The sequence below is a fragment of the Chenopodium album genome, chromosome 16 (assembly GCF_948465745.1).
Source record: "Chenopodium album chromosome 16, dcCheAlbu1.1, whole genome shotgun sequence".
In the NCBI taxonomy this organism is placed as follows: Eukaryota; Viridiplantae; Streptophyta; class Magnoliopsida; order Caryophyllales; family Amaranthaceae; genus Chenopodium; species Chenopodium album.
This window is the reverse complement of record NC_137849.1, coordinates 47,942,830-47,959,888: the sequence shown is the minus strand read 5'-3', so window position 1 is coordinate 47,959,888 and position 17,059 is coordinate 47,942,830. Positions and strand designations below refer to the sequence as shown.

At 31.3% G+C, this 17,059-nt stretch overlaps 2 protein-coding genes across 2 annotated transcripts; one reads left to right on the top strand and one right to left on the bottom strand.

The window, feature by feature from the left end:
- Positions 1–3,990: 3,990 nt before the first annotated feature.
- Positions 3,991–8,267, bottom strand: LOC145586804 (putative aquaporin PIP1-4). Its single transcript, XM_081643737.1, has 4 exons — positions 7,831–8,267; positions 6,836–7,131; positions 4,458–4,598; positions 3,991–4,236 (listed from the first exon to the last, which is right to left on the bottom strand). The coding sequence occupies exons 1-4, from the start codon at positions 8,153–8,155 to the stop codon at positions 4,141–4,143; spliced, it is 858 nt and encodes a 285-aa protein (XP_081499863.1). The 5' UTR covers positions 8,156–8,267; the 3' UTR covers positions 3,991–4,140.
- A 4,739-nt stretch (positions 8,268–13,006) lies between these two features.
- Positions 13,007–15,196, top strand: LOC145586803 (photosystem II 10 kDa polypeptide, chloroplastic). The gene is made up of 5 exons (XM_081643736.1): positions 13,007–13,220; positions 14,073–14,131; positions 14,420–14,475; positions 14,731–14,783; positions 14,961–15,196. Exons 1-5 carry the CDS (start codon positions 13,061–13,063, stop codon positions 15,053–15,055), a joined length of 423 nt encoding a protein of 140 aa, XP_081499862.1. The 5' UTR covers positions 13,007–13,060; the 3' UTR covers positions 15,056–15,196.
- The last annotated feature ends 1,863 nt before the right edge of the window (positions 15,197–17,059 follow it).

Here is a 17,059-nt window from a genome sequence, read left to right as displayed (position 1 = left end):
CTTAGCTTATTTAATTTAAACTTAATTACTTTGTCTAAAACATGGCAATACAAGTACGTCAAACAGAAAATAATCTCATATGCAATAGTATGTACCCCGTAAGTCACAAACGGTACATTACCAATTCCTTTTTAGATGACAATGGCTATTAATTTCAAACAAATAAATCAAAGTACATCGTTGTTACTATAGTAACAAAAGCTTTTTTCGACCTTGGATAAATAAAAGCTAAGATAAGAGTACTCTTCAATGAAGTAGGATTATTAATGCTTATGACTGTGATGTAACTTTTGGATGTACCAAATTCATGAAATTTTGGTGCATTCATATTCTATCTCATGCTAAGTTTATCATGCCGACCATGCAATTCATAATAATAAGTCGTGCTTTCTTTTTTATTTTAAGCTTACAAAAAGCTAGTTAATAAGAATTTTCATCAAGCTAGGAATAAATAGATTGCTTTAAATTTAAAAACCGCAAATTTAGATGGAGAAAATTATCAAAGTAAAGACTGCTCCATTTTAACATCTAGTTGCTAGCCTTGTACTAGTACTAGTATTAATAATATGCCCTGCTGAATAATTAATGTCCACATGTGAAGAATTGAAAGAATAATAAAACAGAAATTGCTGTAATTTGTAGGTAAGAATTAATTGAGGGTAGGTAGGTTAGGACTTAAGGGATATTAGACAACCTTATAAAGTATGTACAAATTCTTAGTTGTTCTCGATTATACTTAGATCGAGCTAAGTGTATTCATATTATTTTTTTATTTTTTTTTTCTCAATTTATAATTTATTTATTTAACTAGGTTACCCCGTGCGATGCACTTTTAGAATTAATCTTTTTTGTAATTTATGTTCTGTTGCATGACATTATATATGAATTTTATTTTATTTTTTTATTTTTTTTATTTTTTGACGAGAGACATTATATATGAATATTAGACTTAGATATAAAAATAATCACAAAGTGTTGGGAAAGTAAAAAAAAAAAAAATTGAACCCATTAGGAGAGAAACTTGGTTAATTGAATTTTATATAGACAATTATGCATTGAAGTCAAAAGTGTAGATTGGAAATAAAAATTAAAAAATCCTTAATAATTAATGTGATGACATCACACATAGAATTTGAGGGAAATCAATACTTCAATCAATATCAATACTGTATATTAAAGTAATCACCAGGATTATTGTAATAGCACACGTGTTGCATTCCCAATAAAAATTATCCCGCCAGATTTTTTTTTTCTTTTTCCTTTAAAAATAATAAGATAATTGATTAAAAAAAAAGAGAGAGAGAATATGCAGCCTAAAAATTAGAACAATAACAACTTTAAATAAATAAATAAATAATTAAATTGTTAATCTATAAAATGTATATTCTCTTCAATCTTTAATTTTTAATCAATAAAATGTATTTTTTTCGTTTCCTACTAAAGAAGGATTTTAACTAAATTTTAAATTCATAACTTGTAAGCAAACTAGTGAACTACAAATAGAAATACTCTACATTAACGTATCATATCTTTAATAATTTGATAGCATAATTAAATATTTTAATGTATACACAATCTATTAACAAATACAAAGTACAAACTTCGAGTAATTTGAAAAAAATAATTTTTTTCATGTGAATATCCGAGGGTTGCTCGGGCAAAAAACTAATTTTTTAATATAAGAATGACATGTACGATAATTTGAAGGTCGATGATATCAGCAATGTTTTATTTTTGTAATATGGAGTAGTTAATAGATGTTCTCCAAATAGCCAAAATTGATATAGTGATATATAAAAATAAAATTAAAGTCTTGTAAAAAAAATAATAATAAAATTAAAGTAACATTGTCCACATTTAACTTTGGGGGTACTCGTGAACAAAATAGAGCGAGAGTTGAGCAGTATATGTACAATTGTAGAAGTATGTGTACAGTTGTAGAAGGGTATATACAGTTGTTAGTTAACATGTTTGTCTAGGAAATGTTAATTCATAGAGCTGAGTACCATAATTATCAACAAGCACACTTTATAGTATAACAGCGACAGTAGTTTAATGCCTTCAACTGTATTTACGGCCTACCATTATATGCTAATGCTGCTGCACAGTGTCCATAAGACCATAAACTTGAGTTATACTCTTAAATGTTCCACAATGGCTAAACCAAAATTTCAAATATGGCCTAGCTCGACTCGACTCGAATAGGCTTAATTGGTGCCACTGATTGTACTTTTGGCTTACTATATTGGCTAGTTCAATATCAGTTGAATGTATATGACTCAACCCCCAAATACAACTTGGATCGAATTTGATCCTTATATGTTATATCCCACTTGTCAACTTTATAGACTAAAGAGGTTGGTCGTTGCTCACTCTGTTAAACCGTAATAATGGGCATATGTCAGTTATATCTCATTATAAAAAAAGACAAAGGTGTTCTCAAATGTAAGTTTTCCATTTTCAAATAGTTTTAGAATGAAACTTCATTGTAAACTTATAAGTTACAAATAAACCATATATCCAAGCTTATTTATCACGATCTGCTCTCATATTAATTTATCTTGTTCAAGTTCTCCCAATAAGACATTTTTTTTTATTGTTGTCTATTGTCAATTATGATCCAAATGGCATTTATGAACATAAACCCATCCTAGAAAGCTAATTGGATGTAAAAACTCTCAATTTTTTAAAGTGACATTTGAATATGAATCCATAAAACTAGTAATAATGGGGTCAGTCAAACACTCAAACATGACATACATAGTGTTTGGCAACGAATAGTATTGAGGAAAAGAGGGGTCTACCATCATTTGTTGTCGTAGACAATGAACACAGCCCTAACAAGTTTCTGTATAAAAGCTAAATGTTCTGTTGAGCCCATGAACAACCCACATGTGACTATTCTTCTTGTCCCACACTAAACACTAAAGGGGGAGTGTAGTGGTTATGAAATCCCACATTGAAAGAATTCAAGAGTTACCACCACAATATAAGGCTAAGGGGCTACTCCCCTCATTGCCATATGGTTTTGAGGTGGAACCTCCTTGGTCTTGTAAAGTGGTGGACTTGCACTCTCCCGTGACGGGTGTGGCCCAGACCCGTATTTAACATGTTCAGTTTTCTTCTGGCCCCAATTAATCAATTATGGGTTTGCTTGTCGTACTTCACCCATATACCCTTAAAATGGGCCTCTTTTGTATGTTTAGTGTCATTTATTGTCTAAATGGATCTTGAATGTAAATTAAACCAATGAACTACGAAATATATTAGAAAGTATGACCCTTTAAATGGGCTCTAATGACAGTGTGTGGGCTCTAGTAACAGTGTGTAGACCTATCTGGATGTTTTGTCAAAATAAAATGGTTAAGCGTGTTGGTTTCGAGTTAATTTTCCAAATATAAGCCCTTAATCCATTTAAGTTCGGATCGGTTGGTGACTCTTAGTTAACTAATCGGGACAAGAATCCTTGACTCAAACCAACTTGTTTTAATTTGTGTTGGAGTTCTCTTGGTTACACAATATCAATAGCCAGTTAGCAACACGACGTAGAACTGCTCCTGAAGTTGCCATGGTTAAAAATGACATCAGATTTCATATATGATAGACTTCATAAATCATTATGTTGCATAATCCAAGGTACATTATAGAACATCTTTGGCTTATCGGTACTCAGCAGGGTAATTACTATTAAGGCTCTAAGTCGCAATCAAGATGAATGTTAGTTATACAAGAATCTTTGACATTTGGATGCAGCAGAATCGGATATATAAAGCGTTAGTTTAAAACTGATTTCGGAGTTACAGGATGGTTATATTCTCTTAGTAGATAGAACAATGTTGCAACTCCGATACTGTAGTTAATTGATGATTGTAATGGAGGATTAGGATAGCCTGAAGTTATCAAAAGTCGTAAAACGATAAAACCACATAGCAGATTCGGGGGGCTTATAACTTGCAAGTTACTTAAAACATTGAAAAACAATTTAGAAGCTGTCATAAAATTAAGCATAATAAATCAAGTTAAGATATTCACATCCTCATACAACAACTTCATTACAAAAACATGGTAACAAAAAATAGATAAGAAGTCCTTGAACAAACAAGCACAAACAGCATCAGACAATTCAAGAAACATCCTTTTTTAAGATCCAGACTTGAATGGAATAGCCCTGATCACCACCTGGTGGTACAATGCAGCCAAAGCAGCTCCGACGAAGGGTCCAACCCAGAAAACCCACTGCACATACACAAGGAGAAAAAGGGTCATTAGAGTCGAGTATACAAAAGAACACGGCAATAGGGTCACATTAGTACGTAGGGAAATTGGGCTGCTGCTCATTGGCTCCATATGAATTTATGGTTTTGCAACAAATGACTCATTAATGCTTAATATGTTTTGCTAATAAGAAATAAGAACATAATACGATAGGAAGTAGCAGGTAGGTCGAGTAGACATACATGATGATCCCAAGCATGGTCCTTGTTGTAGATGATGGCAGCACCGAGACTCCTGGCAGGGTTGATGCCGGTACCTGTGATGGGGATGGTGGCCAAGTGAACCAAGAACACGGCAAATCCAATAGGCAGTGGTGCCAAAATCTGCATTTATTTAGCAACAGGAGTACTATAAGTTACCATCATTATATATATGTTGCAGGTATAGAGGAGTACTATAAGTTACCATCACCGATAGAGGTGTGGAGGTGTTTGGGTAAGATTGGTATTGATTGGTTAACAAACCTTTTCAACAAGATATGGACGGCTACAAGGATCCCACAAGATTGGAGGAAGAGCACCTTGGTCCCGGTTTATAAAAACAAAGGAGACGCTCAAGATTGTTCTAACTATCGAGGAATTAAGCTTATGAGCCATACTATGAAGTTGTGGGAAAGGGTGATTGAACAAAGGTTGAGGGCATGCACAAGCATTTCAGATAACCAATTTGGTTTTATGCCTGGGAGATCTACTATGGAGGCAATCCATTTGATAAGACAAATGATGGAGTTTTATAGGGTAAAGAAGAAAGATCTTCATATGGTCTTTATTGATTTAGAGAAGGCATATGACAAGGTGCCAAGAGAGATACTTTGGTGGGCAATGTTGAAGAAAGGTATCCCACGAAGGTATGTAGACCTAGTTAAGGATATGTATCGGGATGTGTCAACAAATGTGAGGACATGCGGAGGGTTGACAAAAGATTTCCCTATTACAATCGGATTGCATCAAGGGTCTGCATTAAGCCCTTTTCTTTTTGCAACGGTTCTAGACGAATTAACTAGACCAATTCAAGATGAGGTTCCATGGTGTATGCTGTTCGCAGATGATATCGTTTTGGTGGATGAGACTAAGGATGGGGTTAATGTCAAGTTGGAGCAATGGAGGCAAAGGTTGGAATCTAGAGGGTTTAAGCTAAGTCGGAGTAAGACTGAATATTTGGTATGTCGTTTTGGCACTCAGAGGGGGACAAGCAATGAAGTGGTGAGTTTGGATGGAAAGGATTTGACCATGAGTGAATGTTTTAAGTACCTAGGGTCGATCATCCAGAAGAATGGTGACATTGATCAAGACGTGACCCACAGGATTAAGTCAGGGTGGCTTAAATGGAGAGCGGCCACGGGAGTGCTATGCGACCGCAGCATTCCCTTAAAGTTGAAGGGAAAATTCTACAGGACTGCCATAAGACCAGTGTTGCTCTATGGTACAGAATGTTGGGCTCCTAAGAAAGAGCATATTAAAAAGATGGAGGTTACGGAAATGCGCATGTTAAGGTGGATGTGTGGAAACACTTTAAGAGATAGAATCAGAAATGAGGTTATTCGCAAGAAAGTAGGTGTGGCGGGCATTGTAGATAAATTAAGGGAAAATCGTCTGCGTTGGTTTGGACATGTAAGACGGAGACCCGAGGGTGCACCGGTGCGAAGAGTGGAAGAGTGGGACCATGGAGGGATTAAACGAGGAAGAGGGAGACCAAAGATGACTTGGTTGGAAGGAGTGAGGAAGGATATGAAGTGCATGGATTTACGTGAGGATGAAGTTTTGGATCGTAAGGGATGGAGGAGAAAGATTTATGTTGATGACTACACGGAATAATCAAATTTGGTTCATGTTAGCCGACCCCACTTTTGGGATTAAGGCTTTGATTGATTGATTGATTGATTGATTGATTATATATATGTTGCAGTAGTAAAAAGAACAAGTCATTTACAATCTTAGACCCTGATGTTAACATTCCACCACCCTGATATAAATTCAGGTGGTACAACAAATCAAGATAGCCAATTAATATCACTGCAATCTCAGATAGTACTGTGTTAAGCAACATTTATAGCTTGCTTATCAGTTAAGGGGTGTTTATGTGCAAATTTAAGAATCTTTTCAGTTAACACATCAATTTTCCCCCAGATATACTCATGTATGCTTATTGCTTCAGCCATCACAATATATCACATATATAATCCTCTAATCCAAATTTTTGTCTAAAATTTAGCCAAATTAACCTCATTATAGACACTAAGCTAATGACTTATGAGGAACAATTCAGAGTAATCTAGAAGTAATTAGAGCTCCCAAATCAGGTGTTTGGGTCAAGTTTGAGCAAACTAAAGTAATATTGGGTCAATTATACTTGGATTGCTTACAAAAATGAACTAACGATGCATGAAATTTATGCAATACATATCTACTCCCTGCTCCCTCCATCCTTTGATTAAATGGTCATTTATTTTTCATTTTTCACGGGAATTAAGGATTACAAAAACAAACACTTCATACTGGGACGAAGGGAGTAACACTTAGAGATAAAAAGGAGTTAGAGAAGAGTGAAAGTAAAGGCTTACAGGAACATGGGAATCCCTAGCACTCCTCTTAGCATCAGTGGCAGAGAAAACAGTGTAGACAAGAACAAAAGTGCCAACAATCTCAGCACCAAGACCATCACCTTTGGTGTAACCATGGTTAACCACATTGGCTCCACCTCCCTGCATTTCATAGATGTTTGGCTGGAAACCCTTAACCACACCAGCACCACAGATGGCTCCTAAACATTGCATTATCATGTAAAATACAGCCCTTGTTAAGGACAGTTTCCTTGCCAATAGCAGACCAAATGTCACAGCTGGGTTTATGTGACCACCTGTCCAATATATACACTATCTTTGTTCAGTTTAACCTTATTAACCAAAAATTTTAACATTTATCTATTATTAACCACTGCAATTAATTACATTTAACAGAGAGAAAAAATAACACTTTCCTTATCCTTCTGTCTTAATTACTGTAATTTTTTTAAAACTTGAAGGTTTTTTTTAAACATCTAAGTTCCCAAATTTTACCCCAAAAAGCTGATAATTTTCTTAAAATAAAACATTATTAACCCAAAAAATAGAACATGAATACTTAATTAACCATTTCAATTAGTTACATTTACCAGGAAAAGGTAAAAATTGACACTTTCTTTGTCCTTTCATCCTAAGCTCTCTACCTTTAAAGCTCAAAACTATATTATTTTTAAGCATAAAACAGAAGCTAAAATTTAAAACTAAACTGAAAAAGGAATAAACAAGCTTAAGAATGTTATTTAAACCAGAAAATTCAAAACCTAAAAACAATAAATGAAAGATAACCCAGAATTAGCTTTCATCTAACACACATTTATATACAAAAGCTCAAGTTCTACACATAAACCAAAAACATAATTTTAAAAAGCATAAAATAAATCCAAGAAAAACCCAGAAGCAATTACAAGATCTAATTAACTAAGAACACAAAATCAACCCAAAAAGTTCAAATCTTTAGCAAAAATTTAAATAATAACAAGAGTTAAGAAACAGACCTGAAATACCAGCAGTGCAGTAAACAAGAGCAAAGATCATACCACCAAAAGCCCAAGCAATACCCTGAATACCAACAGAAGCACACATATTGGGAGCTCTTTTAACACCCATGACAGTTAATACAGTTATGTAAAGGAACAAGAATGTTGCCATAAACTCAGCAATTCCAGCCCTCCAAAAAGACCATGATTGAAGCTCCCCTGGCTCAAACAATGGTGCTGGTGGTGGCTCTTTGTAGTCCTTTGATTGTGCTGATGTTCCCAATGGTTGCCTTTCTGAGTACTTGTTTGCTCCTAATCTTACATCTTCTTCTTTCCCCTCCATTTTCTTCTTTCTCTCTCTAGCTTATTACTTTCTCTCTCTAGAATTGTCTAGAAGTTGATGGAATAAATGAATGATAAATTGGAGTGAGAGAAAAGAGTAAAAAGAGTGTGTTTTTATAGGGAAAGATGATTGCTTTATGGAAGGGAGTGTGTGAGTACTGGCTAGTAAGTTCTTGAGTTTTGATAACAACAAAACAAAACAAAAACAGGGGATTCTTTTTAGTTTAATTAATTGCATTTTTAAGAATAGTTTAATTATGAAAAAGGTTGTTGCTTTATCTCATATACAAGTATGACAACTATGGCCTCTGAGTTGTTAGCAACGGTCGATGGCCAAAACGGATAATAGACAAAATTAATGTAAGCAATAAAATATGAAATACTCACAAATTTATAAGTTTTAGAAGTAAGATAATACGCTCAAAATATTGATGTATAGTGTGAATACCTTGTGTAAAGTAGTTTGAGGGTCTGTTTTGTTCTACTTAATTTCAGTTCAGTTCAGTTTCTAATTTCCTTCGCTTATAAACAATTCATTTCAGCTATATTTAGTACAATTCAGTCCCAATTAATTCAGTCTGGTTATTTTCAATGAATCAGAACGGGCCCTGAGTCGTTATAGAATTGACTTCTTTGTAATATGTTCGGTAAAAAAGAATAAAATAAACATGTTTAAGAGGTTGTAGAGGATATACGAGGGCCGATGACAATGGCAAGTTAGCAACTCATAAAACTATACAAGGACTAATAATGATATTCAATTATTCATAGTAAAATGAGTATACCATCACCAAATACAAAACACCAAATATTACCAAATTTAGCTAATAGAAAGAATTTACTAAGATTAGTAAAGTAAAGAAAGAAGAATATTAGGAGGGTATTAAAAATGGGATTAGTGAAGATGTTTCCAGAAAATGGCAGAATACATACAGACATGTCTCTGTCACGAAGCTGCCCTAATTGTTATTCCACCAAACCTCCCCACTCACTGTCTGTTTTTTTACTCTTTGTTGGATTGGATTTTACACCACTTTTTTTTTTACTGCTAAGGTTAATAAGAATTAAAAAATGGCAAATGAAAAATGACAAAATAGAAATGAAGAGAGAAAGTGGGACAGAAAATTCAAAATAGGTCCTGGAAGAAAGTGGGACGGTCTAGACTACCCGTTGGGCGGTGGGTCAAGGAACAACCCAACTACCACTCTCCAACTCACCTTTTTTTTTTTTTTTTTAATTTTTTTGCTAATTACTTTTTATACTACTTCCGTTTCATATTATCTGCAACGATTTGACATAAAATAGAGTGGAAAAATGTCTAATCGTTGCAAATAATATGAAACAGAGGTAGTAATTTTAAACCGAAAGATTATGAAAAAAATACTCCCTTTGTTTTATACTAGTATAACACCCGTGTAATAGCACAGTTTTGATAGTTCAAATATTATATCTCACAAGATCGAAAACAAAGTTAGCTTAATGCATAATAGTGATATTTTTTTACTTTATTTAATTATTCATTTACAATAATGTGTATCATGATATTGCATATAATAATTTTAATTTAATGTTGAAATTTAAATTTAGAGATATAAAAGGGTTTATGACCTTAACATATTTTACCTTTAAATAAGAATGGCTCATACAATTCATGCCCATTTATATATGTCATCATATATTACCTAGGGATGACAATGGATTTAGGAACCGACCTAGCCCCGGTTAGACCCGACCCATATTTTAGGGTATGAGTCTTAATGGACTATGGGTAAAATCTGAATCTAAGTGCATTGGGTCCGGTTCTGAAAGGTGTAAACCCAACACCCGGCTCATTTTCAACCTATAGACTTGTAGATATTTTTTTTATATAAAAAATTACATAAATCATAAGTTATCTAATTTAAGAATCAGATAAAGAAAAACCTTATGAACATAACTCCAAACTATAGCCGCCTCTTCTCCAAGGGCTCTAAGTCAAACGGCCCCTAGCTCTTACTCTCATCAAGTCGATTTGTCGTATGTTTAGTAGTATGTTTTTACATGTACTTTTTTATTTATATGAATTTTTTTTTGATATGCACTATGCAGCAAAATTGTTTAACATATTTGTATGTATAGTCACACAAGTAATATGATGGTTATAATATATATATATATATATATATATATATATATATATATATATATATATATATATATATATATATATATAAGTGATTGAAAAAATCAATATTAGAACCATTTTAAGCCCGTTTTAGGCTTGACACTTGCTAAACCCAACATATCTTTGTTTGGGGCTAATTTTATTTAGACCTAGTGGATCCAAGTCACATCTGGAAGAACCTCCAAGAATCTGGGTCTGGATCTTGTCAAAGCCAGCCCAGATTTGACACATTGTCATTTCTAATATTATCCGACCCCCATATATACTTTTGGTTTAATCAACATAAAAAAAAAAATAATAATAAAAAAAAAAAAAAATTCTCTTTTCGTCCCATAACGTGGTTACAAAATTTTAAATCAGGTACTTAAGAAGCTTGGAGAGTATAATTAGAGGATAAATTTGTAGACTTAGGGCCTTTTCAGATTTACTGAGCTGAGCTGAAATGAACTGATTGGAGTTGAACTGAATGGAGCTGAACTAAACTGAACTGAATATTTTATGAGAGAGAGAAATTAGGAGCTGAATTGAACTGAACTGATTGGAGCTAAACTGAACTGAAATTAAGTAAATGTGAACAGACCCTTAGAGGCTACACTATAATATGAGCGATTATAATGCTTCTATTTATCATTTTTTAAAATAAAACTTTAATCTTAAAGTTAGTAGCTCTTTTGTTTATTATTTCGTAGGACTTATTTATCTACTACTTCGTAATATTAAGACTCATATAATCTACCTTGGTTAGATGAAATTTTTTACATTAACATATGTATTATTTTCATGTTTATTGTTACTATTAAATTCAAATCTAAAATTGGCAAAATAAAATATTAGACAAATCAAATAATGAATACTCTGTAAACTTTTACTAAAATCAAAAGTCATTAAAATACCCATAATGATACTTGTTTACATGTAGCATATATATTATTTACTATTAATTTAATATTAATAAGATCACTATTCCGAATCTGTATAATTTATTTATAGCTTAAATGCCATATTTTGTTAACTAAACTATATGATATAATTTTATATGATATAAAATATATTTATTGTTTATAATACCATATTTAGTTATATAAGATAGCCTATATATTATTAAGTATCAATTGATGAGTGATTATTAGTAACAAAAAAGATTCTTTTAAATTGCATATTAAAATACTGCAATAAACTTTAGAATTATCGTAAGTACTTCGTAGTATAATATAATTAGGCGGGAAACTTTTCATTGTAAGAGCGATATGTGTCAGTTTTAGATTGAGCATCTTTTGTTTTAGTATAATTATAGATAGATTCATTTTATTTTTTACGGAATACGTAATATTTATAGATGTTATGAAATGATCCAAATCACTTTCTTTGTCTACTTAAATTTTTCATAAACTTTGTGCCTCTTTTCATGTGTACAATTCTTGCATTTCGTAAAGAAATTCAAAATTGATCCCAAAATCTCCTAAAATCGGAAAAGAAGATCTAATACGAGTAGCTAACTGGAGTATTGGATTGGACTGGCATTCCCTGTTCGAAACTGGGACCCACTATAACAGCTATAAACTGTATATAGTTGGGGCCGCCCTTAGCCAATGATAGCCAAAGGAAATATCACAAAATTACTCACAATTAAATAGTGTCACGCAACAAATTAATACGAGGGGATTCAATAATGTATTAACATTAAAATTTGTTCTTTAAAACAAAATTCTAAGATTATTATGAATTCCTTGATCTCATCAACAACTGCTGAATTTTTTTTTTAAAAAAAAGAAAAAAAAAATCGTAACAAGATCCCCGTTCACTTCACTTTATTTTGGCCGCACTAAAATTATATTTGCTAAACTTTAATTTTTTTTTTTTATTGATTCTTCATACCTATATTCCGCGAACTAAACACCCCCTAAAAGGTGGAATTTGTTATATACACTCGGATATATCGTACACCCAACTAATCCAAAGTTAGTTTTTGTTTTTCACTTGATGATAAAAGGAAAAACAATCATAGTTACTCACGAGTGTACGGTACACCCAGGTGTATATAACAATCGCCTCCTTAAAGATGGGATTATTTTGAGCCAAAATGCCAAAGATGGAATTATTATATTTTTAAATAAGACGAACTTTCATTAATTTATTATAAGCAAATTAAAGTTAGAATTTTATCCATAAAAAACATTTATAATGTACTTCTTATTATATTATTCATAATGTTAGCTTTTAGATATAACATGATCCATTTAAAATACAAATTAAAATTCAATCAAACTCACTATAAACAAAAAATTACCCTCAAATAGGTTAAAGTTAACATGAAAATTGTTTAAGATATCCTGAGACCGATCATCTTTAAAAAAAAATTAATGAAAATTCGCCTAATTTAAAAATACAAATAAAATCATACTTCGTAATAAATAAACTCTTTTAGACCTCAACATAAATACAAGTGATACATTTTTTATTTTATTTTTTTAAAAAAACAAAGAAATAAAAATATCGGAAAATACAATGATAAATGATGAGGAATAAACGGCTAAGAAGTTAGATTTTAGATAATGTTGGCAATATCATATCTTATTATCTTAAAGACATCCACATATTCCATGCCACGTGTATAAACCACAATCACCATTTTTGTAATTGGTAACATTGAGTAGCATTAATAATAGTTCTTGTATACTCAATTGAAGCTACAATAAACATTAGTATAGGAGAAATCATAGTAATTAAGGAAGAAAAAAAACAATGGCAACCTCAGTGATGTCTTCATTGAGCTTGAAGCCTTCTTCATTTGGTGTTGAAAGTAAGGCAGCAATCAAAGGTTTGCCTTCTCTTTCAAGATCTTCCGCCTCTTTCACTGTTCGTGCCAGTGGTGTCAAGAAGATCAAGACTGACAAACCCTTCGGTATGTATTCCATTATTCATATCTACTCGTAGTAGATGAATAACATATACACGTGCTTTAAATATTTTTAGGATAACTTTAACCCGTCTTACAATAATAACTTAATAAAAGTCCGTCTTAATTAAGAATTTGTCTTAATTGTAACTTGTGTAGATAAAGAAAATCAGTTGCATATTTTTGGATGGATGATAAACTATTAGAAACTTTTAGAGTGATGAGAAATAATTTTGGATGGAAAAAAAGTTTTGGTTATGAGATAGATGATTAAATTTAATTAATTATTTATTTATTTATTTTAATATAGATAATTAATTATAAATTGTGTAAATAAAGAAAAGCAGTTGCATATTTTGTAGGACTAAGAGGGTAGTATAATAATTATTGTGTACTACGTAGCATATTTCCATTAATAAACACTTAGAAGTGATAAGAAATGGTTTTAGACGAAAAAATTTCAAAAAAATTATGTTGTAGTATATACAAACTTGTATGTTAGGACTTAGGACCTAATCTCTTCAGCTTAATTTTAGATCAGTTCAGTTTAATTCCTAATTTTATTCTCTCATAAACAATTCATTTCATTTCAGTGGAGCCCAATCAAATCAGTTTAGCTTAGTTCAGTAAATCAGAACAGGCTCATAGTATATTAAAATAAATCCTTAAAAGTCTAGAAATATTTAACTTAAATGATCATGATAATAAATAAATAAATAAATAAATAATGATTAAATTCTTATTCAAATTAATGAATCTATGGAAAAAAAATAGGTAAAGCTTAAGAGAGGAAATTCCCCCTCTATAAAAACTCCAATTTAATCTACTCATACAAAATATTATTGCTAATTTATGTAGGAATTGGCGGAGGCATGGAGTTGAGGGATGGTGTTGATTCGTCTGGAAGGAAGGGAAGGGTAGGTGTTTCGTCCATGACAAAATTCTTATTTCCTTCATATTTTATTTGATGCATTACTTTCTCTTCCACTTAATATTTCTTATTTTCTAGATACGCATACTTAAAATTAAATTTTAGTAATGCGTATTTATTCTTTTTTGTTTTTCTATATTTTTCATTTTGGTTTAACTTATTAGAATTAATTTTAATAAAATTGTGAAGAGTTGAGGGTTACGGAGTATATTGATTGATTTATTTATCTTTTTAATTTTTTATATATTGATGTTCTATTTGGGAATGAATGCAGGGCAAAGGTGTTTACCAATTTGTTGACAAATATGGTGCCAATGTTGATGGTTACAGGTTAGGGAGTCCCCTATTTTGATTTTCTATTCAAGATTAGTTACAGATATTTCTCATGTACATCTACATAATTTCATCAAAATGTTCTTAAGTAAATAAGTATTGTATGTTTTTTTTTCTTCATTAAAATCATCTCAATTTTAACTTTTCACAATTTAATACTACTGTTAATTGAATTTATCATTGGTCTAATATAGAAAGATATTGATTTACGAGTATTTTCCAATTTCTTACTTTTACCCTAATTATGTGCAGTCCGATCTACAACGAAGAGGAGTGGTCACCTAGCGGTGACGTGTACGCTGGCGGTATGCTTCATTTTAAACGCTATTGCAGAATTATATTGGAAATTTTTCCTTTGAAATTTATATAATGGCTTCAACATCAAACAATATTTCGTCAAAAAAATAAATAAAAATCATTTAATGTAGTTTATAGTAAAATTATGGTAAAACTAACTTATTTTATATTGGATAAACTTGTAGGTACCACTGGCCTATTAATATGGGCTGTGACTCTAGCCGGACTCCTTGCTGGTGGTGCATTGCTTGTTTACAACACAAGTGCTTTGGCTCAATAAACCCAATTTTATGTTATTTTTGTGTATTAAGTTTATTGATTAGCCAATTATAAACTACTGGTATAAAAATGACATGTAAAATACTTTGTGCAATCATGGATCATATTTAGTAATTGATTATGTGAAATATCTTATTGTGTACTACTTGCATTTACGAGCAAAACTAATTGTTCTACAGTTCTAGTTCATAGTATAAGGATTTTCGTTGAAAAAGTTTATTCTTTCGACAAAAGTTACTTCTCTGTCTCTTTATTAGATGCCTATTTATAATATTTATTACCCACATAATAAAGAGAAATAGGCATCTAATTAAGGGACAGTGGGAGTACAAATTATTCTTGCTTTTGAGCTAAACACATTTCAGCAGATAAAACAAATTTTAGATAATCACTAGTTAACACACATTTTACAGTAATTTAAGTTTCGCCTCAAAAAAAAAAAAATAGTAATTCAAGTTTGACAAGATAAATTGAAAGAATATTTATAGTTATACAACTAAGTATATTATTCTAAATTTAAAAGCTAAACTTGAGTTTTATGGTACTATTTCATCTCATTTTATCCATTTTCTTAGTCTTTGTATGTTTATTCAACAGAAAGTGGCAAGTAAATATTAAACGTTTGACTTTATTTTCTTTGTAAACCAAGGAAGCTTTTACGGCTCTTCATACATAAATAATTTAACATGTACACATATCTTAATTGTAGTATCAACCTCTCTCTCTCTCTCTCTCTCTCTCTCTCTCTCTCTCTCTCTCTCTCTCTCTTTTTTTTTTTTTTTTTTTTTTTTTTTTTTTTTTTGAGGGATTGTAGTATCCATCTATTATGTAAAATAGTTTGAGTAATTACAACTTTTATTTTATCTTGAGCTGTTGAGCATGTTCGAAAACACAGCTTGACACATACTCATGATTACTAAAAGAGGTAATTAGCCACTCACACAAGGACTAACACCATTATTAAACTAATAATCATAGTAATAGTAAGATGAGTGTACCATAACCAAATATGGAACACTTTAATTTACCAAATTTAGCTAAAAGAAGGAATTTACTAAGATTAGTAAACAAAGAAGAACATTAGAAGGCATAAAAAACGGGATAAGTGAAGATTGAGAGAAAAGGTGCCAAATGAAATACTACCTCCGTTTCTTGTTTTTTGCAACTATAAAATATTTTATTTCTCAAAAATAATACCCTTTCTTTCAAAAACAAAAATAATATTTTAAAGTTGTAAAAAATATTAAACAGAGGTAATAAAATATTAAACAGAGATAATAGAAGTATAGAACAAGATAAAAATGGAGAGAAGGTGGGACGGAAAATTTATCCTGGAATAAAGTGGACGGTTTAAGACTCTATCATCCGTTGGGCGGTGGGTCAAGCAACAGACCAACCACCACTCTCCAACTCAGCTATTACATTTTTTAAAAATCTAATTAGAAATTCAAGGATTAGGGGTAAAATATCAATAAAACTGTTTTATCCTCAATTTTGACACTAACAAAAACCACTAAAATTTATCTTACAAATGAAAAAAAAAATTTACAGAAAAAAAACAAAAAAAACAAAGAAGTAATAGACATGTAAAACTGTAAATTATACTCGTATAACCTTTTTTTTTTTTTTTTTTTTTTTGACGAGATACTCGTATAAGTTAAAACATGAAATATTGTACTAGATAAGTTATGATAAATTTGAGAAAAAGAAGTTTAGGGCTTGTTTTAATTTATTGAGCCGAGCTGAGTTTAGCTGAAATGAGTTGAACTGAATTGTTTATGAGAGAAGGAAATTATAAACTGAACTGAAATTAAGCTGAAGAGAACAGGTCCTTAGTTATATGCAATCGGAAGCACAATATCCGAGATATTATTTTGCTTACTTTAATGATTAAAAGGTGATTATGACAAGTTTGAGATGATTTTTAAAATTTTTGTTATGATATGAGAATTTTTATTTATTTAACTGGTACCATATGCTTAAAAGTAAAAAATAAAAAATCACA

What these genes read in the sequence shown, in the direction of transcription:
- LOC145586803 (XM_081643736.1), top strand. Translation starts at nt 13,061, where the DNA reads ATGGCAACCTCAGTGATGTCTTCATTGAGCTTGAAGCCTTCTTCATTT. An exon ending in CGTCTGGAAGGAAGGGAAGG is followed by an intron (nt 14,132 to 14,419) that starts GTAGGTGTTTCG and finishes GAATGAATGCAG; the next exon opens with GGCAAAGGTGTTTACCAATT. An exon ending in CGGTGACGTGTACGCTGGCG is followed by an intron (nt 14,784 to 14,960) that starts GTATGCTTCATT and finishes ATAAACTTGTAG; the next exon opens with GTACCACTGGCCTATTAATA.
- LOC145586804 (XM_081643737.1), bottom strand. Translation starts at nt 8,155, where the DNA reads ATGGAGGGGAAAGAAGAAGATGTAAGATTAGGAGCAAACAAGTACTCA. An exon ending in CTGCACTGCTGGTATTTCAG is followed by an intron (nt 7,132 to 7,830) that starts GTCTGTTTCTTA and finishes TATATTGGACAG; the next exon opens with GTGGTCACATAAACCCAGCT. An exon ending in ACCATGCTTGGGATCATCAT is followed by an intron (nt 4,237 to 4,457) that starts GTATGTCTACTC and finishes GTGTATGTGCAG; the next exon opens with TGGGTTTTCTGGGTTGGACC.